This window comes from Mauremys mutica, chromosome 21, assembly GCF_020497125.1.
Source record: "Mauremys mutica isolate MM-2020 ecotype Southern chromosome 21, ASM2049712v1, whole genome shotgun sequence".
Taxonomy (NCBI): Eukaryota; Metazoa; Chordata; order Testudines; family Geoemydidae; genus Mauremys; species Mauremys mutica.
Genome location: NC_059092.1, coordinates 7462763 through 7489898, shown reverse-complemented (window position 1 = coordinate 7489898; position 27136 = coordinate 7462763). Strand labels below are relative to the sequence as shown.

General features: G+C 47.8%; 1 protein-coding gene across 4 annotated transcripts in view; it reads right to left on the bottom strand.

The window, feature by feature from the left end:
• Positions 1 to 9430: 9430 nt before the first annotated feature.
• The window catches only part of DVL1 (dishevelled segment polarity protein 1), a 169524-nt gene continuing 151818 nt past the window's right edge, over positions 9431 to 27136 (bottom strand). For 2 of the 4 annotated variants that reach the window (XM_044996557.1, XM_044996560.1), the window contains exons 8-15: positions 26509 to 26648; positions 26018 to 26094; positions 25581 to 25648; positions 24877 to 25026; positions 18047 to 18178; positions 16881 to 17048; positions 14294 to 14500; positions 9431 to 9859 (exon numbers count right to left, since the gene is read on the bottom strand). In XM_044996557.1, coding sequence (XP_044852492.1) covers positions 9441 to 9859; positions 14294 to 14500; positions 16881 to 17048; positions 18047 to 18178; positions 24877 to 25026; positions 25581 to 25648; positions 26018 to 26094; positions 26509 to 26648 — 1361 coding nt within the window. In that variant the 3' untranslated portion in view covers positions 9431 to 9440. Of the gene's footprint in view, positions 9860 to 12823; positions 12871 to 14293; positions 14501 to 16880; positions 17049 to 18046; positions 18179 to 24876; positions 25027 to 25580; positions 25649 to 26017; positions 26095 to 26508; positions 26649 to 27136 lie in introns of all 4 variants that reach the window. The other 2 variants (XM_044996561.1, XM_044996558.1) reach the window with 2 other exon arrangements.

The following is a 27136-nucleotide window of genomic DNA, read 5'->3' as shown; positions in this document are numbered from 1 at the left end:
TAACAGGACTGCATGTATTTCTACACGTTTTGTGTTTATTAAAAAGGAATAAAACCAAGACATTCCGCAGCCTTGGATTTACTTTGTAGAAGTTACAGTGAACGGAATCATTTCACCATCTAAATCAGCGGCAGGCCAAAGTGGCCACCAAAACCCACAGAGACCCCCAGATCCATCTCAGACCAATATAGAATTTTGCAGGCTGGGATCTATCATTTCTTTGTGCTTCTCTTTTGCCTTAAAGAGGAGGGTGGTTACAATCTGCTCGAAGTTAGCTGTGACCCTCAGGTTCCTTGAAAATAGCTAACGTGGCCTTGGGTTGGGGCAATTTTTGCGTGCCCTTGATTTCACCTTGAGGAATGCATAGGAGGAGGGCGAGGACATGGGAGGGGAAAGATACGGGAGAAAAGAACAAGAGTAGGCCAGACCTGAAATGGGGAGAAAGGAAACAAGAGAGTATAATTTTTCTCCCCATAACTGATATAAATTAATGCTGGAATCCCACCTGAGCATTCTGGTGACAAGCTTTCCGCTTACCATTTATACCTTCCCCAGGATCCTTCAGTATACGGGAAAGAGTGGGCTACTCCTTATTTATATCTCTATCTACCACTGCATACATTTGTACTGAGACTTGTAGAAACCAAGTATAAGGGGAAATATCTGGCCCAATACAAGGGACATATTAATCATCTAAAATTGGCTCTAGTTTATTTTTTGCCAAGCTGCCTTTGCAAAGAACATGGAAATGAACTGAAAATAGAAAATGCAAATCTTGCCCTCCCGAGTCAGAGCAAAATGCTCCCACAGTCTCTGCAAACATGCAAAGGATTGGCCAAGAGACCCACTCCTCACCCAGTGGGACCGTTTGCATTGGGATAAAATAGCAACATCCTTGTTGCAAATTATGAACTACATGTAAAAAACCCCTCACCTGTTCGTGAAACAGGCTCAGGAAATGTCAGATCAAGGCAGAGCAGCGGTTTGTCTAATTCAGCAACCTGCCATTAACAGTGATAAATAGCAGCTGTTTCAGAGGAAGGGGTAGGAAACCCTATAATGGAAAATTATGGAATAATTAGCTCATAGAAGTTCCTTCAGGGCTGGTTAATGCTCTGAAACATGAGGGTTTACAGCTCCTCCATTTTTAAAAAAACCTTATCTAGTGTCAATTGATGTTTTCATTGTCCAAATCTTTTTGAAACCTAGGATCTCCCTAGGCAAAAGGCCATGCTGCTTCCCATGAGTATATTATTAAGTGTATACTACAGAGGTGGGCAAACTACATTACAGCCCGCGAGACTGTCCTGAACTCCTGGCCCAGCAGGCTAGCCCCTGAACCTCCCTCTCCCCCGCAGCCCCAGCTCACCCCGCCACCGGCGCAATACTCTGGGCGGCTGGGCAGCGCAGCTGCAGAGCCATGGCCTGACCTGGTGCTCTGGGTGGCGCTCCAGGCACGGCGGTAAGAGGGCAGGGGAGTTCAGGGTGGTGGTCAGGGGGTGGGGGTGTAGATAGGGGTCGGGGCAGTCAGAGGGCAGGGAACAGGGGGGTTGAATGGGGGCAGGGGTCCCGGGGGGCAGTCAGAAAGGAGAGGGGGGTTAGATGGAGTGGCAGGGGGCAGTTGGGGAGGGGTCCGGGTAGGGCTGTCAGGGGCAAGAAGCAGGGGAGGTCAGATAGGGGTCAGGGGCTGAGCTACGCCTGGCTGTTTGGGGAGAGACAGCCTCCCCTAACTGGCCCTCTGTTCAATTCTGGAAACCCGATGTGGCCCTCAGGCCAAAAAGTTTGCCTGCCCCGGTCTACTATTAGTGATAACCAGCAGGCCCTGGGTTTGCAGGTGTTTCAGTGGAAGCTCCATGTGTGGAAGGCCTGCAGGATGAGGCTGATATTTATTCCATTGCATTAACGTCTATGAGCTCCAGGACCAGGACCTCACTGTGCTAGGTGCTGCACGGACAAAGACCAGACAGACAGTCCCTGCCCCCAAAGAGCTTACAGTCTGAAAGCCACAGTTATAACTAAAGCTATGATCTCAGCATGGAGATTTTTAGTACATTTCACAGCAGAGGTGTGGGGGGAAAACCCCTAAGTCATGGAAAGGCCACCAAACAACGTCTTCTTTGCTACCTCAACATATAAAAGAGACTAGTGGGGCTGCTGAAAGGTGAGGGGAACAGACGGGGCTGAAGAAAGAGGCCGCTCCACATTCCCCTCACAGCAGCAGACGCTAGGCCTGGCTCCCCGTTCCCGGTGTTAGGACCGGGGTTGCAGTGTCACTCTGGGTCGGCCCATGGCCCTCCCATCTACACGCTCAGTGACTCTCAGGAGAAAGCCCCATCACAGATAAAATACAGACAGTGTTTTGCCTGGGACATACACACACAGACAATAGCACTCAGCCCCCAGAACTCCTCAAGTGCTCACGACCAAAGCATCCCAGGGGCTGGTCTACATTGTAAAGTTAGGTCGAGCCAGGTGCGTCACGCAGGGGTGTGAAAAATCCACCCCCCCGGAGTGACAGTTAAACCAAGCCCTAACACCATTCTTCCATACTTAGCTACCACCTCTCGGGGAGGGGGATTAATGACAGCAAGGGGTGAACCCCTCCCATCACTACAACGCTTCAACGGTGGAGCTGTCGCATTTTTGAGCGTAGGCATAGCCTGCCGTGCAAAGCTACCCGTTCCTTTCCCCGTGCTCTGCCCTAACGAAGGCTCAGTTCAGTGCCAATAAGTCACAGAAATGAACCACATTGTGTGCATTCCATTTCATTCCCTACTCAAAGTGCATTGCTTGCTGTGCTGAAAAGAAAAGCAGTGCATTATTTCAGGGGGAAATCTCTTGGTTTCTCGGGCCCGAGTTTGTTGGTGGATTTATTTATTTTTTTTAAGGACCATCAGAGCGGGATCCATCTTTACTGAAATTAGAACCTAGATTATGAATAAAAATAAAATAAGTTTTTAATGGGGCCTTTGTGTAGCAAAAACAATCACATTCTTTTGGGGGGGGCGCGATGGTAAAAAAGCATCATTTTATCACATTGTAACACACCCAGATCCTGATTCCACTCTCTTTTATATCAAATTTACACCCATGTAAGTCCATTGACTTAATATGGATTTACTCCTTATTTACACCACTAGATCAATATGTGGCCCTCCGAATCTACATTAAAATGCAACAGTTCCGTCTGAAGGTGCCTCCTGTGAGTTCCCCTCAGGAGTACCCAAGGCAGAACTTTTTGAAAGCAAGAAGCTTTTTTTCCTGACATCTCCCTATTTTATTTCCCCCTCCCCCCTTCAAAGTTGGCCCCAAGCGTTTGGTCTTTACCTCCATTTTTAATCAGTGTGGCTTTATCAGCCGGTCACAGAGCTGCATGAAAATTATCCCATCAATTGAATGCACATGACGACTGGACATAAGCAGACACTAATCTGTGTGATAGGCTGAACATTAGAGAAACAGGACTTTTGCAATGCATCCCATGCACAATTCTTCCTCTGCATTTCTTTAACTCCCTGCATACTGAAGTTCTTTTGGAGGTAGGAGCCTGTGCACACGTGTGTATGGAAATCCATGTGAGTGGGATTTCTTGTGGAGTAAGGCGCTACCCAGCACGAGCCAAGGTATCAGGATCTGGCTTGAAGTCCCCATTGCCAGAGACTGTACTCAAGGATGTATTGTCACATGTGAGAGGACCCAAGTGGTGATTTCATGACCACACAGCAGTTTATGTCATTTTCTATCAGCATTTTCAAAACAGGAAAGATACAAGAGCCACATTCTTTGATGAGACTCTGTTGAGGTCAGCGGAGATTAAACTGACCCCTTCTTTTTACAGCCAAGTGGAGTCACCTGTTCAGGGACCCAGGCTGGAGGCAATAATCTAACTCCCTCGTTAGACTGCTGAGTGAGTGCAGGCTGCACAACCTAGAGCTGCAAGATCTGAGAAATGCTGGGCCCAGTTCTCCTCTCACTTGCAGCTGAGCAGCTCTGGACTGTGCTCTAAATTGTGATTAGCATCCAGCATTTCGCCAACTTCCCCTCAGCTCCCGCCAAGCCGACATGTAGGCCTTGAAAGATGGAAGAGCTGGGGAAGTTCTTCTGCACACAGCCTAGAGAAGGGGTCTCCTGTCCATAACTGCTACAGAGCAGTACTATCCATGATAGGCCCGAGGGGTGTTCAGGGGTCTTTCTAGGGGCCCCTGATGACAGAGAACAACCCCCCATTCTGCTGGCTCTTGCCAGCCTAGGAGGGAGATTTGGTCCCCATCAAGCCCTAGGGAGAATCCCTGTGCCAGGCCCATTCAGGCTTTAGAGGGCAAATTTCTTTATGCTGTTTATCAAATGCATTTTGTTGGGGTTTCCTCGTTAGACTCACCTGCAATCTGGGGTCCGGCAGGATCCTAGTCTCCATCTCAGCTGGGGCAGACGTGCAGAGTCCAGAACAAGTGAGTCTAGTCACAGGACCGTTATTGGGTTCAAGCAGCTCCAGGGGACAGAGGGAGAGATTTCTTACTCGCTTCTTGGGTTTGCAGCTCAGACAGCTTGTTCCAACCTAGGCCCAGGACTCAACACCCTGGTCCACACAGTGCAAAATCTCACACCCTCTACATTATACTTGTGCTCCCACAAGCTCTGCCTACTCCCTTTCCAGAGGCAGGCTCAGGGAGAAGGAGGAGATAGGCTAATTAATCTAGCCTCTCTTTTAAAGAGAGGAGCATGCTTTCTGCACAAATGCATTGATGACAAGGTCAGGGCATGGTTGCCAGAAGCACTGAGCACTGCCAGTAACTCCTGGGAACCTCTCCTTTCACTCATCATCCTGCATGGGGACAATCAGACCTCGGGATTCTATTCCCACCTCTTAGGCAACTCATTTAACTATCTGTGTCTCCGTTTACCGACCTCGGTTCCCTCGACTCATACACCTTATCACAGGGGGGCTGGAACAATTTGTATAGTAGGGGTGCTGAGAGCCATTGAACCAAAATGTAAACCCTGCATACAAGGAAGCCACTTCAAGCACCCCTAGTTCCAGCACCTCTGCCTAATCAGTATCCGAGCATCCAGAGAAATGGCGACAGGCCGTAGAACTCTGAATCCCAGTTCCCTGCTGTAACCCACAGACCGCACTTCCTCCAATCAACTGGACAGAATACTTACCTCTCTCTAAGGGGGAGCTGTCCGACATAATGCATGCCTTGAGATCCCTGCAAGGCAAGTGCTATAGAAGTGCAAAGTAACCTTATCAATAAAGGGAAGACACTGGGTGCAGTTGTCACATAAAATTAAAAGCTTTTTTAGTGTTTAAAATAGCATTTACACATAAGCAGCTATATATTAACTATACAGACACTTGGGTTTTAATACAATATCTACAAAAAAGAATTCAATTATGCAATAGACATTTAACAGGAACAGTGCAGTCCATGCTAGTAAAAGGTTACTCTCGGAGTAGAACCAATTCTAGAATAGGTGATAGTCTGGGTTTTCATTATTTAAAATCATTTAACATTTCCCCCCCCCACTGTACATAAATTCTTTACATGTATTTCTAATCACTGATTAGAATGATTTTTTAAAGTCAATCTTATTACAATCCAGTTAAATGCAAAACAAAAACAATTACATCAACTCATCAGCTGTCAGTCTCAAGATGGGACTGTCAATTTGACAAAAAACAACGAAAATATCAAAAGTCGGCGCCTGTGCATTGTTTGCCATCCAATATACCTTTGGATAAAGTGTCCAGGGACTATTACCTCTGAAAAGAAAATGTGTTAACAGGAGGTCAAAGACATCAGCAGTGCCTTTAAGACGCTCATAAACCATTCACCAAAAACTTACTCTTTAGAGAGTTGGGTTAATACATTACCCTGACATTCCAGTAGGAGGCGTCATCCCAAAGCCTTGGCACACAGGTTATCTCTAAGCCACAAAACACACCTCTTTGTCCTTATTGGTGCTGTTGACAGGAATGAATAAATAGTGCAAGTCTAGCTGCAGAGCACAGGCAGATTTTGATAACTCCCCCCCTTTCCCTTCCTCCCACCCCCCCAAATTCAAATACTATTTAAGGCTCCTGTTATGAGGCCAGCTTGTCAGTTTAACCCGTTCAGCACCACACCCTTCACGTGCCCAATTCCTTTTCATTGCAGTGGGAGGACGACAGGCCAAGACACATTCTAGAGCCAGACCACTGCCAGCTCCCCGACCTTAAGAGGAGCAAACTAACCTGGGCTCTGCTAAGAAACTACATGCTCTTTAAGGGCCTGATCCTTCAACTCTTCGCCACTTACAACTGCCTCGTGGATGTCAAGGGCACGTCTCTCTGGAGGAAGCACTCCATCTGGCAGTATAGGCTTGCAAAGTTAGCCCCAAAACACCCCTAGGCTGCAAAGATAAACTTGGACATATTTAAAGGCATCAGCAGGATTTTGGAGCTCTCCCTCCACCCACTCACGAATAAGTGACAAACAGCCTGCGCCTGGTTCCCCGCTCACTCAGCCTGGCATCTCGCTAGATTTCAGTGGAGTTCCTGTATGTTCCTCTTGGGGAAGGGAGAGGGGAATCAAGCCCTATGTATTATACTGTAAGCGTGATGTATTGCACTATTTATAGAATGGGCACTTAGATTCTCCTATGGCTCTTCAGGGACCAGAAGATTCTAAATGCTGTTCATTGTTTAATAACCTGCCATCGCGCACAGAGCAGCGCATGCTTTGCCTGAACTGGGAGTTTGATCTCAGCTTGAGCCAGTTTGGATAGAACCAGGTTAATTTCTAACCCACAGTCCAAGCCAGACTTGGCAGCCTGTTCCTTCAGCAGATGAGCACCTTCCCACACCTCCGCTATGGACTGTGTCAGCCTGACTCCAGAGTCACCCATGCACACGGAAATACAGAACACAATCATTTCAACACAGCAGCAAAGGGCAACACGACACAGAGCAGTTTTTCTGCCAATAGCACTTACCACAACAACAACAAAAAGAAAAAAAATACAGCAAGTGTGTAACTGCAATTCTTGAAAAGACGTCCAAGGAAATAAAACACTTCAGCCTCCTTGGGTGAATGCCCAGCCTGCACTCACTCCCCCTTCTGTATACCCTACCAGATTAACACTACAAGCTTTTTCCCTGATCCCATAACTTTTGCTTTAAGATAAAGTGAGCCAGAAAAAAAAAACACCACCACATGAGCAGAGAAGTAAAAACCTGGTTTAAAAGCAGAACCACCAGAGATTGTCAGTAAAGTCACAGACTTTTTTTTTTTTTTAAACAGTGGCTCCTTGAGATACAGCAGAAGTCAGGGATGATTTACCCTGATTTCTCTGATTGCTTTAAAGTTTGATTTAAAAAAAATGAATTTCTGAGGGAGATTAGTATTTGTGTCATGCCTAGGCGAAAAATGAAAAGAATGTTGCTGAACAGCTCCAGGTTCTAAAAGGATCGTGCAATTTTATATTGGTCACCGGCAACTTTGCTACTTAGCCAGTACAGTCTGGGATTCCAGATGAATCATAGTGAAAGCTGTGCTTCCAGAAACAGAGCTGGGCGATGCCAGCCAATGGGTGAGTTAGGCAAAAGGGATTTAAGGGCTTAACTGGGGAGTTGGTGTGTGGCAAGGTGGGGTGTAAAATCTACAGTGCTCCAGCACACTAACTGTCCGCGTGGATCCTGCCACTGTGCACTCATGCAGTGAATGGCTGTTTCAAACAGCTGTATGTCAGTGTATTCTAGGGAACCTTGTGGGTACGGCAGCAGGATCCACAGGGACTGTTGCAGCTTTACGCCCCTGCTTGCCATGCACTCACTGTTCATTTAGACACGCCCTAAGACCCACTGACTCGCAGGCTGCTCTGTGCCTAAGTTGCTTTTGAAAAGGAGCCCTACGATCCTAAGTCATTTAGCTACTTTTGCAAATTTTACCCTTTGTCTTTTTCTAATTCCACTAAGAAAAAGACAAAGAAAAAGCGGTGGCAGCCACCTCAGGGTGCGCGATGTGATAAGCAGACTGCTTGGGAAGTCAGTGCTGCAGTAGGATTAAAAGGGAACATGAAATCCCAGCAGTATACAGCTATACACCTCTTCTGCATGCCTGCTAGGCACTGAAGCCAACAATAATGCAAGGAATATAGCAGCAGGGACTGTCATATTGGGGGAAAAATCTTTTCTATACAGTGAAGTGCGATTTAAGCACCTATCCTCAAATTCATCAGGAAGAGCTGACTAATAAAGGTGGATTTTAACAACATTTTCCAACACCACAGGACTGAAATCCTTGGAGATGTGCGACAGTGGATGCTTAAGAAAAAGTTGCCTGTTGGAAGTGGGACCCTTAGCACAGGTTTCACTGTGTGTCAGGTAGAAAGATGAATCCATTCAAGCATTTCTGAGCTGTGCATAAAAGCATTTCCCTTACTACCATTACTAACCTCTAGCCCTGTCGGCCTTCAGAACACACCCACTTGGTAACACTGCAGGGCCAACCCCAGGGTTCTGATTCACAGCAGAGGTGAAGCTGGGAAGGGGGATGCCAGAAAGATCTTATTCAGCAACCAAGAGGGAAAAGAGCAGCCACAATTAGCAGCAAAGCCACTGATGTGGGCAGGAATAGGATGAACATCCCCTCTTTAAATTGGGAAAAGCTGCATCTATGCCTTGCATAACCAGATAGCGGCAACTGTCCCATTGCTGCAGGAACAACCTTTACAACAGCAATTAAGTGCATGTTATGACCAGACAAAAATGGACATGCCTCATCATCAGGGGTGTCACGATTGTGATAGGATGATGTCAAAATGAAAGACAATTCCACTCCTTACTCAGCAGAGGAAAGAAGGATTCTACATTGAATCAGATCTTTGCCTACTGCTGGGAATTTCGCTCTCTGCCTGCCCCTCTTACATACAGCCCACACACTTTCGGGCGTCAGGGCTGCTTGTGTTGCTGTTTGCGATATACCAGATGTATGACAGGGAAATCAGTCATAGTAGCCAGTGTTTCTGGTAAGACAGAGAGAGAGAAAAATAAAAGGTGCTAATAATGCATCACTGGAAACTTAGAAGTCATATGAAAGAATACTCTTGAATCAGCCAAGAAAACACACTAATTGCACTGAAAGTAGGTGCCACAATTACCAAAGCTCGTTAAGCTGTGAATATACATCAGTCAACCACATTAAAAAACATGGGGAGAAAGGGGAAAAAAAGGAGGAAAGAAAAGATGCCATTGATTTGCTGATATTTAAGAATCCCAGGTGATTTTTTTTGTTTTTTGCAACACATGACTGAGATTCAGGAAGGTGTTACATGCAATACAGCCAAGCTTTCTTTCTTAAAGTGTTTGGCAATGACCCCACCCCCCAAAACCCAAAACCCAACATCAATGAAAACAAGCCCCTCCCTCCCCCCAAAACAGAGTCTGAAGGCACTTCCTCTCACATGATGTCAACAAAGAATTCGCAAGGGTTGCCCATCGCCTTCTGGAAGGACTGCCGGCTCCCCGTCAGCTCTGGAGGAACGGAACTCAGTTCTCTCACGGGAGGTCCGCCGGGGGGTCCACTTGTCCCGTAGACTTTGGGGCCTAGCTTTGGCAGGTTGTAGAGGGGTGGGACCCCCGGAGGCCCATACGAATGGTGGCTGTGGTGGCTTCTCTCGCTGTGGGTGGCAGAGACGTGACTCCGGTGGCTGAGCTGGCTGACGGGCCGTTCGCGGCGCACTACGCTGGCTCCGCCCCCGCTGCGGGCGGTGTGGTCGGATTCGCTGCCGCTTCCGGCTGACTTGCGGTCCTTCTCCCTGCCCAGAGCCCTCCGGCTGTTCTCACTGTTGCTCCGGTTAGAGCCGCTGCTCTTGCTTCCTGTGGACGGCGAGCAACAGGAACAGAACGGGAGGGTCAGTCAGTCACGTTTCCTCCCCTCCACATTCATCAACACTTCCTGAAATCCCCCGGCATCAAAACCCACAGTGGCAACAATGACAATGACCAACTCCGGCCCACGTCAAGCACAACAGGCTATGGATGACTCCAGAATTTGGCAACGACACCCGGTAGAACAAAGCTGAGGACGTTGTGGCATGCAAGGATACACATTGATCGAACCCTCCCCTCCGGAGCCAGCATGGGAAAAGCATCGGCTAGCCTAGAACGACCGCCTGAAGCCCCGCTGCATCCATGCCCCCTCCCCCCGGCACGTAGAGAGGGAAAAGACAAAATGGAGGGGAGGGGAGGTTCTGTTTTTAAACACAAAATCGGTTCCTTCTAACAGTATGACTGACTCAATGTGTGGATGCCAGGAACCCTGGCACAGGGATGGGTTATCCTCCCATGGAACCTCTTCTTCAAAACATCTGGTCTTTCCTGTATCAGTCTTTGGTAAACAAAGCAGATTCAAATGATGTCCCTGCTCCAAACCCAAGTCTACGGAAGTCGTTCTGTTGGCTTCCATGGCATCAGGGCCTGACCTAAAGGCAGATTCCTACGAAGCCCATCACTGAGGTGTTTTGTGGTTGTAACGGCCTTCAAAAGCCGGAGTGTAGAGTTGTTACACGGACATTGCCATGGATCATGCAAATGCCGAGTCTAGAAGATGTTCCCCACAGAGGCTGAAAAATAATGCCTGTGAGGTTGTGTGCAAGTAGCCACAGTATGCGAGTGTGAGCTATTGACTTCACTGGGTTTGGGGCAAGGCCCTGTGTAAGCAGCTGCAGGAGGTGCTCAGATATCATAAGGATGAGCATGGGATGGATACTGAGGTAGATATTTCCAAGTTAAATCTCTCTCTCTTTTAAAAAAAAATCCTAACTTTCCAAGCCATCATTCAACAAGGAACTAATTGCTCCGCTTAAACCAAAGCCCTTAGTTTGAGGTTCCATTCACACACAAACTCCTCTGCCTCGTAATCATGGGCCAGATTCTGAATTTGAACAAGTGCTTGCTACTCAAGTCATCACAGCATTGATGGTTAATGCGACGGGAGGGAGAGAAGAGAGAATCACAGGCGCTCCTATTGCTAGTCGCGGCTCTCCTTCCGCTGATGAGATTATATTGAGAAAAGGCAAAATAAAGGAGATGGAGTTAAAAAGCTAGGCAGGCCTGGCATGTGTAGTAGAAAGCTCAAAGCCTCCTGCAGAATGCAGAGGGGTTGAGGACCAAAGCAGAATGTGAAATACCCAAGATGCAGTGTGGGCGAGGGGTTTGACCGCAAGACTAGGAACCTACAACTGATTAATTCTATTCCTAATCCCCACCAATTCCCCTGCTTGCTTTAGGCAAGACACCTAACTGCTCTGGGCTTCAGTTTCTCCATCCATGAATGGAGGTGAATATATTTACTCCCCTACCTTCCAGGGGGTGTTGTAAGGATTGGTTAGCTAAGCCCTTTGAGTTTCATCATCAAACATCTCCTAATGAGCCAATAAAAAAAACAAACACGCATCAGAGCATTATTGGGAGTTAGCAAGATGACTGTTCCAGCCCTCACTCCAGGCAAGATCGACGCCAGCATGACACAGATAGAGTTTTCTTACAAGGCACTGATTATAATTCATCTAGGAGTGAATGGCGCAGTGCCCATCTCCACCCAAACACAAATCTTAAGGCAGGGCTCTTTGGTAACTGCTTTGCAAAATCAAGAAGCACCTTGATAGGAAGAAATTCCAATGCAGTGGGCCTTTTTTTCCCCAGCAAGAGGTCCCCCCCACATTGTGGCAACCCTTTAAGCACTAGAGAAATCTCCTTTTCCGCTAACGCGTCCCAGGAAAATAGCGTAAGTTTTCAAGCAGGAACTCCCATGGATGGAGAGATCGGTATGCTGGGCGTGCAATGGCGAGTCTGCAGTAATGTTCTTAGATTCAAGCTGGAGGTGTACATCAAAGTTAAGGTGTCTGTGAGAGTTGTGATTCGAGATCAGGCCCCAGAACCTAGGCTGACTTACCTCATCAGCATAGTCACTGCTGAAGGTAGCAGCACATTCAGTTTGGTGCAGGTGAAAGGAGCTGAACTGACAGCTTGGGAGAACTAAGCCCTCTATTTACTAAGAGCTACGTCCTCCCCAGAACCGGGCAAGCTTCCTCTCATTGCCCTTCCAATACTCCTCCACAGGAATCCAGGAGAGGAGAACAAAATCCAGTATCCTTGGCTGCTCTGATGACTACTAACGAGGTACCAATTGTGTGACGTGGACAGTCACCAGATCTGCACAGACACCCTCGGGCTCCCCGGCCACTGCAATCCTAGGATATGCCTTTGCTGCCTGGGGGTCCCTACCAACCTACCCGAGCCACTGTCTCTTTTTGAATAGTGGAGTTATTGCTACACCCTCAATGGCTGCTCACTTTACGTGTCCGTCAGTCGTGTCAGCTTTCAGACGTCTGAATGCCCAGTGTGACCAGATCCAGCTGCCTGGTCCAGCACCCCCAACAACTAAGGTGCATGGCTGGCACCCACGGGCGTATGCCAGGAGAGCATTGGCAGCCACCTCTAGAAGCAGCTTATTGGACAGCTTATTGGACTAATAAAAACAGGATCCAGGCGGGAGAGTCAAAAGGCTGATCAAAGGCGCTCAGGGCACCATTTGGAATCTGCACGTTGGCAGGGAGAATTCTGATGTCATTCCCTGGTAGCTGTTGTACCGCTGTGCAGTCAGACTGCTCACTCCGCTAATGCCACGGTATTACAAACAGGATGTCCTGGGACAGGCAAAGTGCCTCTGACAATTAAAAATAAAACAAGGGGGGAGGGAACAGCTCAACATTTGGATCACAAGAGTCTAAATGATCATGCTATGAATTTGTTGTTATTATGGAGGCGTTTGAAGCTTACCAATCCCCTAGTGTCAGCCATTCCTTTCTGAATCCTTCAGTCTAATGCTTGCTCAGAACAAAACAAGGGAATAACACAATTACAAAACAAGAAACAACACAGCGGTGTAGTTTCCAAAAGTAGAACAAGGAAGAAAAAAGTGTTGAACCGTTCAAAATGAAACCCTCCCGTCGCCTTTAATGAAACTCTCCTAGCTGGTAACCCAGGATTCATGGACAAAAAGACTGTGCCTTTCCTATTCCAGCAGCAAAGAGCTAATATTCTGTTGCTCACAGTGACTGGTGAACCCCCTGAGGAAAAATCAGTGCCCCCCACCCCCCAGTGACAGAACAGACCTGATGTGGATTTTTTCCTAAAGATCTGAACTTTTTTGGTTTCCCTCCCACACATACTTGTTTTCAGCTGAAGTGGGAAGGGCAAGCGCTGGAAATCTCACAAGAGTTCTCGTGGGATTTCCAGCCTGGGTTTGCATAACGAAGGAGGTTGGGTTAAGTCTGGAGGGGCAGCAGGGGCTGTTTATCTTGGTAACATGATTCATACCCAAGCTTGGAGACTCCTTCTGAGCCTTGCTTTTTGGTTACTGGCAATGTTTCCAAGGGGGATATTCACACACCAGAAGCAGTGTATTTAAGAAATTGCAGGGGGGGCCCACTGGACAGTCACACCACAGATTTTATTGACTAGGCTCAGAATGAAGTAGCAGGGTGATCCTAGGGCTGGAAAGGAGGTGGTACATTCAAGCAGCCCATGCAACATGCATCAGAGCAAAAGCCATTGTGCTCCCCGCGGAATGGCGTTTCAGGGTTGCAGTGCATTTGGCTGGCTGCTCCAGACAGCACTCTTTCTGCTTATTTCACACAAGAGGAGGTGAATGGCCTTCTGCACTCAGTACGGAAGTGGAAGCCGGGAGCAGGCAGTTTGGAATCCCACTTCTGTCCCTGACTCTCAGTTCTGGCACGTGGCTTCAAGCAAACCGCTAATGGCCTGATTTTCAGGGACGTCGAGCACACCATCGAAATCAGCGCCTCGCACCTGTGAAAACAAGGCCCTTCACCTCTCACGGTGGCCTTCTGATTAGTCGGCAAGCTGTTATCTATGTAGCTCTTTCCTGGGACGAGGAGTGATTTATCAGTGCTATGCCTGTGCCACATTGGACACGACAGACAGCCCTGTATCTAGCTCCCCCATGGTTCTTGCTCTGTGTGCTGAGCTCTAGCGAAGTCCCCAGATGGAATATTGTGCTGGCTCAACTAAAACGTAACGGGCACTTTCACTGCGGTGCTGAAAGGCCGGCCCGCCTCTCCCCTGCGTCTGCCAAGGGAGTTTGGATTCAGCACAGGTGCCGCACATCCCATGCATGGGGCATACAAAACCACGAGGAAGGGGAGCACAGACAGGACTAGGGAAACTCAAGCAAACGGCCCGGGATAACGGGAGCTGGGACAGCGCGTGCTCTACTCACAGGCTTACCTTCGCTTTGCTGGCTACCCGCACTGCCGCTTCCGTAGCTGAAGCCTGGGTCCTGGTATGCTGGTGGGAAGCATGGAGGGGGGAGTGGGTACTGGTAGGGGTACCCCTGACCTAATGGCCAAGGTGCAGCAGGATGTGGAAGAGGAGCAAGAGTGTCCTGATCAGAGGCTCCACTAGAACCGTTGTTCAGGTTCAAGGCAGCCATATCTGGAGGAAGAAAGAAAAGGTGAGGACAGTGCTCTGCCCGAGCCCCTGAGCCCCACATACCATCGTCACCCTCTAGAACCACAGCTAGTGGCTTTACCTGGGACTTAACCTCAGCAGTTCAATGAAGCTATTACCCAGGGTGACGTAGGCATGAACATTGAATACGGAGGGACAGATATCACAGGCGCCGACTTCCACTGTTCCCGGTGGGTGCTCGACCCCTTCTGGCCCCGCCCCCATTCCACCCCTTCCCCAAAGTCCCTGCCCCACCTCCTCCCCTCAGCGCGCCGGGTCCCCGCTCCTCCCCCTCCCTCCTGGAAAGTCCTAAGTGCTGCCAAACAGCTGTTTGGCCGCAGGAAGCACTGGGTGGCAGGCGAAGGAGCGGGGAGGTGGTGCGCTCGGGGGGAAGAGAAGGGGGAGGAGAAGCCGGGGGTGAGAGGAGCATGTCTGCCAGCGGGTGCAGAGCACCAACTAATTTTTCCCCGTGGGTGCTCCAGCCCGGGAGCACCCACAGAGTCGGCACCTATGACGGATAGTTTCAAGTGGGTTTGTGCAACTGCGAGTGCAAAAACACCTACACTGCTCTGATTCGACGCCCCAAACCGTCTACCATTTGCCTATCGCTACCAGCCACCCACAAAGATATTCTAAGGTTTATAGGAAGCATCTCAGCGGAGAGATGGGCCTTGCAGCAGAACCACTAGGTTAACGAAGCAGCGAAGAATCCTGTGGCACCTTATAGACTAACAGACGTTTTGCAGCATGAGCTTTCGTGGGTGAATACCCACTTCACCCACGAAAGCTCATGCTCCAAAACGTCTGTTAGTCTATAAGGTGCCACAGGATTCTTTGCTGCTTTTACAGATTCAGACTAACACGGCTCCCCTCTGATACTAGGTTAACGAAGCCAGTCTCCGGCAGACTAAGGAAGGATGGTGGCCTTATGCTTAAGGCACTAGACTGGGACTCAGGAGATCCGGGCTCAATGCCTGACTCTGCCTCAAACTCCCTGTGTGACTCTGGGCAAGTCCAGGCTGCCAGCTACACTTGGAGCTAGGGGTGCGAGTCCCAGCGTGCACACTCGCCCTTGCACTAGTTTGCGCTGCGCGAGTGTGCTAAAATGAGTAGTGAAGCCATGGCAGCATGGACAGCTCAGGCCAGCCGCCCCAACAGTACAGCTGCTTAGGCACGGAGGTGGAGGGTGGGAAAATGTGCTCAGGGCAGCTGGCCCGTGCTGCTGCTCCCGCTGCCTGCGCACTATTGCGGCAACGCTGCTATTTTTAGCGCACAGCCTGATGCGAGCTAGCAGCTCTCCCCGAGCCTGGAATCACCCCCCGAGCTCCAAGTGCAGATGTAGCTTCCATCCCCTCTGTGCTTCAGCACCCTTCTGTGCCAGTGGGATCTGTTCCGAACGCTGAGGGACGTGGCGAGGGTACAGCCATTACTGAAAGAGAGGTGCTAACACCCTGCCACGATGGGGGCCCCTGAAGTGACCTGAAGAATGAATTCCAGAGCAAGAGGGGTCAGTGGAGAATGCCTGGCAGCCTAGTCCCATTTAGACAAAAGGAGGGCCAGACGGAATGCCTCTGCTGATCACGCTGGTGTCAGGGCATGAAATCATTATTCGATGTCAGATCATACTTATACAGCCCTCATCACCGTAGTGTTTGAGCCCCTCACAGCATCCCCATAATGCAGGGTAATACTAGCCCCATTTTACAGATGAGGAACTGAGACCCGAGGGCACACAGGAGTGTGGCAGAGTCAGGACTGGAACACAGATTTTCTGAGTCCCAGTCCAGTGTCCTATTTCACTAGACCACCCTTCCTATCCAGATAGGAACATAAGAACAGCCACAGTGGGTTGGACCAAACATCCGTCTAGCCCAGTATCCTGTCTTCCAACAGTAGCCAATGCCAGGTGGCCCAGAGAGAATGAACGGAGCAGGGCATCATCAAGTGATCCAGCCCCTGTTGCCCATTCCCAGCTTCTGGCAAGATAGAATCATAGAATATCAGGGTTGGAAGGGACCTCAGGAGGTATCTAGTCCAACCCCCTGCTCAAAGCAGGACCAAGCCCCAGATAGATTTTTACCCCAAATCCCTAAATGGCCCCCTCAAGGATTGAACTCACAACCCTGGGTTTAGCAGGCCAATGCTCAAACCACTGAGCCATCCCCTCCCTGAGATAACTCAGTTGCTTCTCCTACGGGAAAATATTGGCTAACAATCATGTGACTCGGAAGGGACAGGACGAGGGGGCACATGTGGAAATGTGCCTGTGAAATCCCACAGGAGGCTGTCCTGCACTTCCTGCCAGAACAGAGGAGCTGGCATCCAGCACACACGCAGCTTTGCCCTTCACGGCTGAGGAACTTACTGCTGCAGAGGTCCCCGAAGACATAATAGCACTGCTCTGAGAAGGTGATTTTGTTCACAGTGTGCCTGAGGTAGCCGTGTTTTAACATGCTGCTGGCGTATTTTCTAGCCTCCCGTCTGTCCTTGAAGCCCTCCACGTGCGTGTAAAGCCAGTCAACCACATCTGCCCCTGCAATGGGAGCGGGGAATGGAGAAAGAAAAGGAGAAACATCCCAATGTTATTTTTAGCTGGCAAGACAACATTCAAACTCCTATTATTATCTATCATAATGCAATAATGCCTATAGGCCTCAACCAGCTCAGGAGCAGTGTTGTGCTAGGCACTGTTAAAAAAAAGAGGTCAGGCCCTGCCCCGGAAAGCTTCAGAATATCATAATTTCATAGCACTGTTCATCTGGAGATCATTTGGCCCACCACTGAAATGCATCCACCTCTGGGGTGGGAAGGAGCAGCTGTCTAACAGCGCTAACCACCATCAATTTAAGCCAGAAAGTGAAAAACAATCCTGCATCCAGGTGGAACACCTATTCTTTTAAATGCTGGGGGAAAAAAATCATACATGGATTTTTTTTTAAACATAGTGCATCTGAGAAGGAATGAAGACACTCTGAAATGATACAATGTTTATTCAGACAGTGACAGGAGTTCAACAGATATGGGGGGCCAGGAGGGGTGGCTACTCCAGGCTGTCTAATGTCCTGCTTAGGTTACAAGTAAAAGTAACGTAGGTTGCGTAGAGCTCAGTGCACATTTGCATGCAGCATGAAAACACCAGCTGGGTCACTTGGCAGTCTCCCTTCAAGAGGGGACTAGCTGGGGTGGTTCAGGTCATGACTAAGATGCCTTGACAGAGCTGTGTGAACGTGCAGGTTTGGAGCAGCAGGGGGCGCTGCTATCCTGGACTGAGATGCATTCCACAGCTGCAGGGAGGCACAGGATGGGAACAGCAGTGGGTTCAGGTGCAGGGGGACAATGGGTAGGGGAAGCTTGTACAGTCCTAGCCCACACGAGTTCAAACTCAAGCCATTCGTTCCCCCCTTTCACAACTAGATTCTTTCACAGATACACACAAGAAAAAAAGTCACCCTGGCTCTAAAAGGCAGCTTCCCCAGCCCGTTCCTAACAAGCCGCTAGGTGAGCTGCGCAGCCATCGGGGGACCCGCTTACCTATCACTGCATTGGAGATGGTAATTTTTAACCACATTCTGTCCCGGATTTCCAGGCCTGAGTCGGGTAACTGCATAACCTTGACAATAGTAGCCATGTCACTCTTCACAGTCAAGGGAGATTCTTCCAATTCTGAAAGGAAGAGAGGTTAGATGCTTCTCGGAGCTCAGCCACCTCTGCAGAGAGTCACGGTTTCAGCTCACTGTTTGGATTGCGCCTTTCAAGACACAGCCATAAGATTCCCCCCATCTTGCCCTCAGCGATGGCACCAATGTACAGTATTCACACCAGTTCTGTAAAGATGCTGCTTGGCGTGAACAGTTTCGTCACTGAGTTGCAAGCATCCTACAGGTGTTGGCTTCTCCAGCCAGTTACAAGTCACTACCAGCCCGTTTCACTAGGGGGAGCTCCTGAGGCTGATCCAATCATCTGCAATTTCCCATTTAATTTGCAGCGCAGAGGGACTTCAGGCAACACTCCCGCCACATTCAACCCACCACAGGTCACATGGCGGTTGTACAACAGACAACGTTGGGAACAAGCACGTTTTGCTTCTACCTAGACATCTGGGTTAATCACCATGAATGGTGGCCCTGCCAGGGAAAGAAGAGGGTGAGTCTATTCTACTATCAATGCATCTGCAGCTCCTATTGATGTCAATGGGCACGGTCCCGGCATCAAAGGCAGGAGGGAAATGAATCGGGAAACTAGAAGACAGCCTGTATCATTAACAAGCGCTGGGCTGATGGATGCCTTCCAAATGACTTGTTTAGTGGTACGCAGCCTTACAAACCAGGGAAAGTAACACAACCCAATGAGAACACCCCCTTCCCCACACTCGGGGGACCTCTCTTGCAGAGTATTTGGAAAGGCCAATTCTAGATGTGTCAGCATTGATCAGTCATTGCTGCTTCTCTCATTTCACCACCCCATCTCATGCACAACGCCCCGGACCCGAGTGTTCAGCTAGAAAGAAGAGTGATTTGTTTTGCTGATCCATTTCCATCATAAAACCCAACAGTAAGTGCCTGCCAGATCTCCTGCGCTGGATGGGCAGGATTAAGCCTGGCCCCCCGTCCCTCGTATGGGAGGGCTATTCTCCTTAGTTACCTCACCCAGCAACTCCTAGGACCCTTCCTTCCATAAGAGTGATGCTCACTATAGATCATAGTAATTAGAGACCGATCTGAACCCCAAACGCCGTCAAACTCTGGATCCAATTCCCAACTTCACAGCTGGTCATGTATTTTTAATGGGCTGCCCACCATACTCATTGTGTTAACCCTGCCTCCTGTCCTCCTAGCTCAGGAAAATTCGTATCCATCACATAGCTCAGGCCCATCTCCGGCAGAAACATAGCAAGTCATGAGCCCCCCCACCTTTCTAGGAGAGCAACGCGTCAGCCACCCTCACACTTTTGGTAAAAGGCACAAATACAAAATAGCAGAAACTCAAACCACTGATCTTGATACATGCACATCTACACACTTGAAATAGATCATCACATGCCATATACACACAAGGCTTCTAAACTCTCATGCCATCTGAGCAACACTAAGATTTTGCTTTTGCTTTAAGTTAGTTCAGTTAGTAACAAAAAGCAACTTAAAAAAAAAAAAAAAGAATGTCGGATTTAAATATGTGGGGAGCAATAAACTTGATTTTCATGGTCTGTCTCCACATCAATATTATGCTTTTAAGAAAGCACTGGAAGCAGAAGGATGCTGGATCAGGAGGCTGTAGTTTGCTGGTTGCTGTCCAAATCTGAAAACTCTCAGTTACATCAAAGAAAATGCACCAACTTTGGGACTGGCGTTCATCAAGTAACCCTTGACCTGACAACATGACTGAGTGGGGTGGTGAATACACGAGCATTAGAACAGGCAGAAATGCCAACCATCTTTTGAATCAGATGCATTAGCCCACTGATCCTCAGATCCTAGCGGTTCAGGAGCCAAATTAGTGATCAACGTTCCCCAAAGGAGCCACAGTAGTGTAAATCTATTGTTTCATTTTCTCTCTCTCTATATATAGCGAGAGAGAGAGAGACTAAATTATATATAGTCATTTCGCTGTGAGAATTATATATAAATTATTCTCACAGCAAAATGACTGACCAAGTGTTCTACAATTGGTCAACAACATAGTAAAAGTATCCTGACTGGTTAATAACTTAGATCAGTTAATAATTAAATCACACAGTGTTTTAATATCATGTGCTGCAAAGAGCCACTTGCAGCTTCTGAGCCCTAGTCTGAGTATCACTGCATTAGCCCGTTGCTTTAGATTGGTTCTGAGTGGCACCTTTACCTGTCAATTTCACCTCTCCACTTTTGGAGATTACGGATAAGGGTATGTACATCAGGACAATGCAGTTGTACCACACCTCATGCCATCTTTATTTTGCACCTTCATTCTAGTGCACATGCATGTACAATATTTGCTGAAGAGAAAGGCCCATGCAGAAGGAATAAGTAGCTCTGGGCAGAATACCCCTTTTCAAAAAGCAAGTAACGGTCTGAGGGTTTGATCCAAACTCCATTCAAGTCAATGGAAAAAAACTCCCATTGATTTCAGTGGATTTTGGATCAGACTCCGAAACACAATAGCTGCCAAGAGGGATTTTGAAATGCTCAGGGGCTAGCTCCGAAGAAAACTGGAGTACTTTTACACATAAATATATCTAGGGTGATCTTAGAAGACCCAGACGGGCAGTAAGCAAGCTCCCCTTCTGAAAACGGAGTGGGGAAAAGGCGGTCTGCCTTTAACAGATAAACCAGCATTGGGGCTTGTAATGGCTGAAGGCAGCTGGCCCATCAGAGAAAAATCAGAGGCTATTGCAAGAGATTGTTGCTCTGGAATAAGCTGAAAATTATTCTAGAACAAGGTACTTTTTTCAGTAATAATTAATATGGAAAACTGGCTCTATCTAGTATGAAAAAGTCTGATTTAACAGCAATTGAGTAGTCAGGTCCCTGAGGAGCCCTGTGTTTGAGAACAAGCCTGAAGAACCCACGAAAGCTCATGCTGCAAAACGTCTGTTAGTCTATAAGGTGCCACAGGATTCTTTGCTGCTTTTACAAACCCAAATAAGAAACCCAAACCCTGCTGTGCTGTGGGTTTCACCTGAGGCCCTCCAAATCTCAGGTGCTTTAGTCACCAGTGTTGATGTAACGCTGGCTGCACCAATATGTCTGATGTTAGGAACAGGCAAGCAGGTAAAGGGGGTGGGCTGGAAGAAAAGAGGAGTCTTTCAACCTGTTTACGTTGTCCCAGCCCCATTACATAAACAGAGTAAATCAGGAGACATACTGCAGTGCTCAAACGAAGGAACCCCGACACAGACTTGCACTCAGCTAATGCTGCTCCATTAACTGGCTGCTTCCACGTTTACAGCCAAAACAGTAAAACTGATGTTTATGTTTGCTGGGAGTATCGGCAACGTAACCCTGAGAGAATCTAGGAGGCTCTTGGACGGGGAAGTGCAAGGCTGGAAAGCCCTGTTTGTATTTAAGCTCTTTGTTTATTCCATTCTGGGTTTAGAGGCGTGCTCTCTCTCAGCTTCTGCCGTACTTGGCTGAGAGGTTAATGGGTGAGATCCTCTCTTCCTCCTGACCCACTCCTGAGATCTGGGCGTGCCACCCCTACTGTGCATCAGACTGGCTCCAAGTGGAGGAGACCGAAGGGGAAAATCAAATGAATGGCAGTGCAGTTTGCGACCAATCTCACTGCTAGTCCTGTTGGCCTTGTTTGTAATAAAATGTTACCCTTCTATCCCGCCTCCCATCTGAGGATCCCAAAGAGCCGGGTGTGCTGGAACAATTTGTATAATGAGGGGTGCTGAGAGCCATTGAACCAAACTGTAAGCCCTGTCTATGATGGAAACCACTTCAAGCCAGCGGGTGTGGCAGCACCTCCTCCCGCCCCATTCCAGCAGCTATGCAAAAAGCATCAGAAATATGAATGAAGAATCCCCCAGACACACCTCTGATGTGCATCAGGATAACAACTTTAGAGATGTGGAAACTGAGCCATTTTGTTCTGATTTCAGTTTTTCCTCCTGCTCGCGTTAGGAAAAGGGGACACCCCACGCCACAAGAAATGAAAAGCTATCTGCAGAAAACTGGTTTCACTCCCAAGCAACCTGCATTTCAGAAGCATGATGAAGCGGGTGTCCGCGTTCCTCATTTCCAAATCGCTGTGCTGTGTAGCAAGGCACCCGATACATTAATGGTTCAAGAGGAATGTAAACAGAGTAACAGACTCTCATTGTTTGACAGCAATCAGCAGACATATTAGACTCCAGTAATCTTTAGTATGTATAAGACTGAAAAAAATGCATCTCTAGATAAAGCCATGGTGGGATAAGTGGTTCACTTGCCTTTGACTGCTGATAATATTTTGCCCCCTTTTGTTGGTGCCGCCTCCTGTCTAGGGAGATGCAGAGAAAAGAGGTAACTCCCCTTTCAGAGTTTCAAGGTGAGGCTGTAATTCTAGCCACTGTCCGCTTAGGAAATCAGAGAGTGAGCAAGCACCTACATGGTCTGGCAGGACTTGCTGGTATTTTTAAATATAAAGGCACCACCAACGCACAGACAACTCCAGGAATTTAAACTTCAGCCAAACATTTGTCCAGGAAAGATTCTGTCATTGATCATTAACCCAAAGGCCTTTAAATGAGCAATGAAGATCTACTTTATTCATTATTAAGATGATGGTGGTTGTTGTTTTGCCCCTATGGAAAAATCCAATACAACGTATTAGCCATGAAACCAATAGGGTTTCTCTAAGGGGTTACAGAAATGACGTTAAGCAACCTATAGATTTTAGGCCCCCAATTCAGCAATGTACTTAAGCGCTTGCCTAACATTAAGATCGTGAGTTATGCAAGCTGGCTTCAGTGATCGCTGAATTGGAGCCTTAACAGAGAATGAGATCCTCCCGACAGAAATTTTAAGGCAACTTACAGAATCTGTGGGGAACTATATCCTTGCTACAGATTGGGTTAAAGATTCTACAGAAGGTTCATTCTGTATTAAGGGTTTTTCCATACAGGATATCTGTAGGAAAGAAATAAGCACTTTTTAAGGTGTAAAGTTCCTTAGAGGGTCTAGTTTAGATTATTTCATTGCAAAACAAGTCTCGGAGTGGAAATAACACCTGAACTATAATTGGCAGTGTCACGGTTAGTTAACAGAGTCAATCTCTTTTTTTTATTACTCTGTGCAGTCGAGAATATTTTCAGTGCAAAACAAAGATTAAAGGAGATGTGTGTGAGCAATACAGCTGGATCCATCAATTCTCACCCCTTCTTTTAACCTACTCAGATAAGCCAACCCTTTCAGAAGAGACTAGTCATTTGAGGCATTTCAGTTTTTGGATGTTAAGCTGGGGCACCGTAAAGGGCCTGATTTTTAGAAAGGGGGGAGCACTCTGAAACCTAGCCATCTTTAAGGTATTTCAAACAGTCCCCAAAATTGCTGGTCACCATTGAAAATCTTGGCCCAAATTTTCTAAATAGGGACATGCTATCACCAAAAGCATCCAGTTTGCATTGCTCCTTCCTAGTTCTTCTTTTGAAAAAATATGCCAGTCAACAAAGTACAGCAGCTGTCCTGCCTGCCTCAGAGGAATCGGTGGGGGAAGAAAAGCTTGGGGACACACACCAAGGCTTTGCCACTTGACGAGTAAGAACGAGACAAGAATTTGATCCTGATTGAGGCAAAAGTGCTGTTTAATTTTGCTGTTCGCAGGGCAATAGGGAAGCGTGTCCAGTGCGTTTAGCTAAGTCGGTCAATGCACTGATTGCCCTGTGAGCACCAACAGGACCAGTTAGCAGCCGCAGCTCAAAGCGGGATGCTAGATGGCAACGTTTTGGAAGAAGTCGTGAACCAGTCTTGCAGAATGTGTTTAGTTTCCGGTCTCTCAAGTATTTTCCTGGATGAATGAACGAAGAATAAAGCTAGTCCATAAGTGCTGCCCTAAATAGGGATGGACTTAAGCACCACGCTGAAGTCCCTTCAGCACATGCTTAACTGCGGTCTCGAACAGGGATGCTTTCCTAAATTGGGGCCTCAGTGGTGAGGCGCTGACCAGCCACTTGCTGCATGTATTTGTCTTGCCTCAGTGCCATGTGTTTTAAATCAAATGCTGCATTGTGCCCTGCACAGTCACTAGAGAACAAGGCAAGACTTATTTCTTCAGTTCTAACGTTTCCAAGATAAGAAACCATCATAACTTTCGCACTAGGCAGACAGGAGAACTTAGGAATTGTCACAACAGACCAGACCAGTGGAGGAGAGAATCTGACCCTTCATTTCCTCTTGCGGGATAAAAGTCACCGGGTTTTGATTTTCATTTGTTTGTTTTTTTAAATTTAATAAAGTTCCCAAAAGAAATGGCAACCCAATTAAACCATATTAAAAGCACTGTGAAGGCTCTTTGGTAGCAATTAAAAAAGTTTCCAAACATAATGCCCCAGTTCCTGATCTGCAAGGTTATCCACCTGGGGGGGAAAACGGCTTCTGGCTCTGTAAGGGACTGATACATTAGGATGGAGCTCTGCCCTTCCATTTGATTGGAAGACATGGGGGAAGCCCTTCTAATTTATGATGCAAAATCTAAGTGCAAAACCTTGCTCCTCCTACACTGTGCTATCACTGTGTTAACCTTCAGAAAGTTTTATGCTCCCCACACGTTAAAATTAAAAATGTAAATGTTTTCTTGTGGTTGTTGTGTTTGTTTGTGTCTTGCTTTGCTTTTTGTGCAGCTCTACACTGCCGGCCCTGAGCAGAAGACACCTGCCCTGTGCTGGCCGCAGTGCGACTTACTTTCCGAATCGTGAATTGAGCTTGTTAGTGAGGAGCTGGTAGATGTGATGGTGCTCATGGAGGGGCTCATACCGTAACGGGGGTACGCTCCCGTCATGGCTGTGGTATGAGAGATCCATGCTGCAGGGTCAATCGGCCTCACTGGTTCAGCTGGAACAGCAAACAAAAAAGAAAGAAACCAATCAGATTTCTGGCAGAATCCACCTCAGCAGGATTCAACGGATGGTTAGTGGGGGTAAGAGACAATTATTTGGACACTGTCAGTATCTTGGGTCCTTGTCATTCATGTGCACAGGGCTAAGATGATCACTAGTGTGGGGGACCAGAAGGAATTGTCTCCTTGGGTGTCCTATCAGGGACTTTTGCCTTCATCCAGGGCACTAAGCAGGGACGGTTGGGTTAGATTTGGAGGGGTACATCCAAGATGATCAGTTTCCTGTGATTGTAGCAGGAGTCTTCTCATATTATACTGTGAAACCTGACCCAGACCCAAAGCTAACTGAAGTCAAGAAAGAAAGAACCCCTGCGCCCCCCAGCCCCCACTTAGAACTAGATATCCTGATCTGTTTGCAAAGGGTTGTGGTGGGGGGGGGAAACTTTCTAAGATGACAGGGTAGCTGGAAATGCCTTGACCCTTGAGGTCTTTGTGCCATGGATTTTGAAAACCTTGCAACTTAGCACTGTTATACTGGCTTCTCACTTACCCCTCGGGATAGTGAAATAACTCCTAGGTGTGGGGTCCCAGCACTTGGCCACCGTTAGGCTGATAGGTCTGAAAATAGAGAAAATAAATAGGGATGAGGCAGTTCTCTTTCCCTGTAGAACCGGGAGAATGATACTCGATCGCGGTGAACTAATTTGTTCCTCCTCAGGGATGGCCAGATAGAACAATCACATTCTGAGGAGTCTTTTGCCCTAGGATCCCCAAAGGGAATGAATCAGCAAGACAGCTACCAGTCGGTGTTGGTTTTAGCTGGTATACTAGCAGCCAGAGACTGACCTACTCCAAGTGGTTCAGATAGTCAGGATAAGCATCCAGTGAACTGTGCTTATCCAGACTGAACTGCTGAACTTCTTGAGCTTTGCCCAATACCAATATTTCGGGAGACGGGGGAAGACAGGGATCTGGTGACACACTCACCCAGGTTTGGAGACTATTTCCCGTAAAACCCGCACTGCGTCATCATTGCTCATGTTCTCAAAGTTGACCTCATTCACCTGGAACATGTCACAAAAGACAATGATGGTCAGAGGTTGTCACTGAAGGGAAAAGGATGTTTTACTTAGGCTAGTGTTAGCCTGTCCCATGCCAACGGCCATGAAGAGGGCATTGTCAAGCCCTATGAGCGAGGCCCCAACTTTAATTTGTCTTAACTTTGTTTTCATTTGGTGGAGAAACTGAAGCGATTTTTCATTGCTGTAGAGTTGGTCAGCCATCCAGCAGGGGGAGCTCAAGTTAAACGGCAACGATTTAGAGACTTATGTAGTAGGTAGACCTCGTGCAAGCTAAAACTTCTTTGCACAAGGGTGAATTTCACTCACGGGTTCTGGAACGAGGGAAGCGGGTGGAAAGGCCGAGCTGAAGCCAGTCACATCTCAGCAAGCGGCATAATTTTGGGGGCAGGGACCAACCTGTAGAAGCATGTCTCCTGGTTCAATTCGGCCGTCTGCTGCCACGGCTCCTCCTTTCATGATAGAGCCAATGTAAATGCCACCATCTCCTCGGTCGTTGCTCTGTCCTACTATGCTGATCCCCAGGAAATTATACTTTTCTAGATAGGCAGAGGGGGAAGAAAAAGCAAGCGAGGTGATGGAAGGCCACTGAAAGCTGGCAGAGCATTACTCCATGGCCTTGAGAGAGACAGGTGTCTTCCAGATTTCTCACCACCACATTATCAACAGAAGCATTGTAGACATTCAGACCAAGAGGCTAAGCTGAGCTGGGTGTATGTACCTGGCATATTCATCCAAGCAGGGAGAGGTTGTTGATCTTGGATTATTTTTTCCATACAACTTGTTGAAAATTTGCACATTTTAAAGAAAATAAGCAAGAGGAACTGTACCGAAAAGACCTGTCTGCGCCTAGAAATAAAACACTTAACAGCATCAGGTCGTGTTTGTTTTTCCATACATCACTGGGGCAGCAGGAATTCAGGGCTGGTGAAAGGGGATGGACTGACAAGTCTGAAAGTGTCTATTTATCCAAACAATGCGGACAACATGGGTGGCAGCAACATAAGCCTCCATCACCAAGCTACCT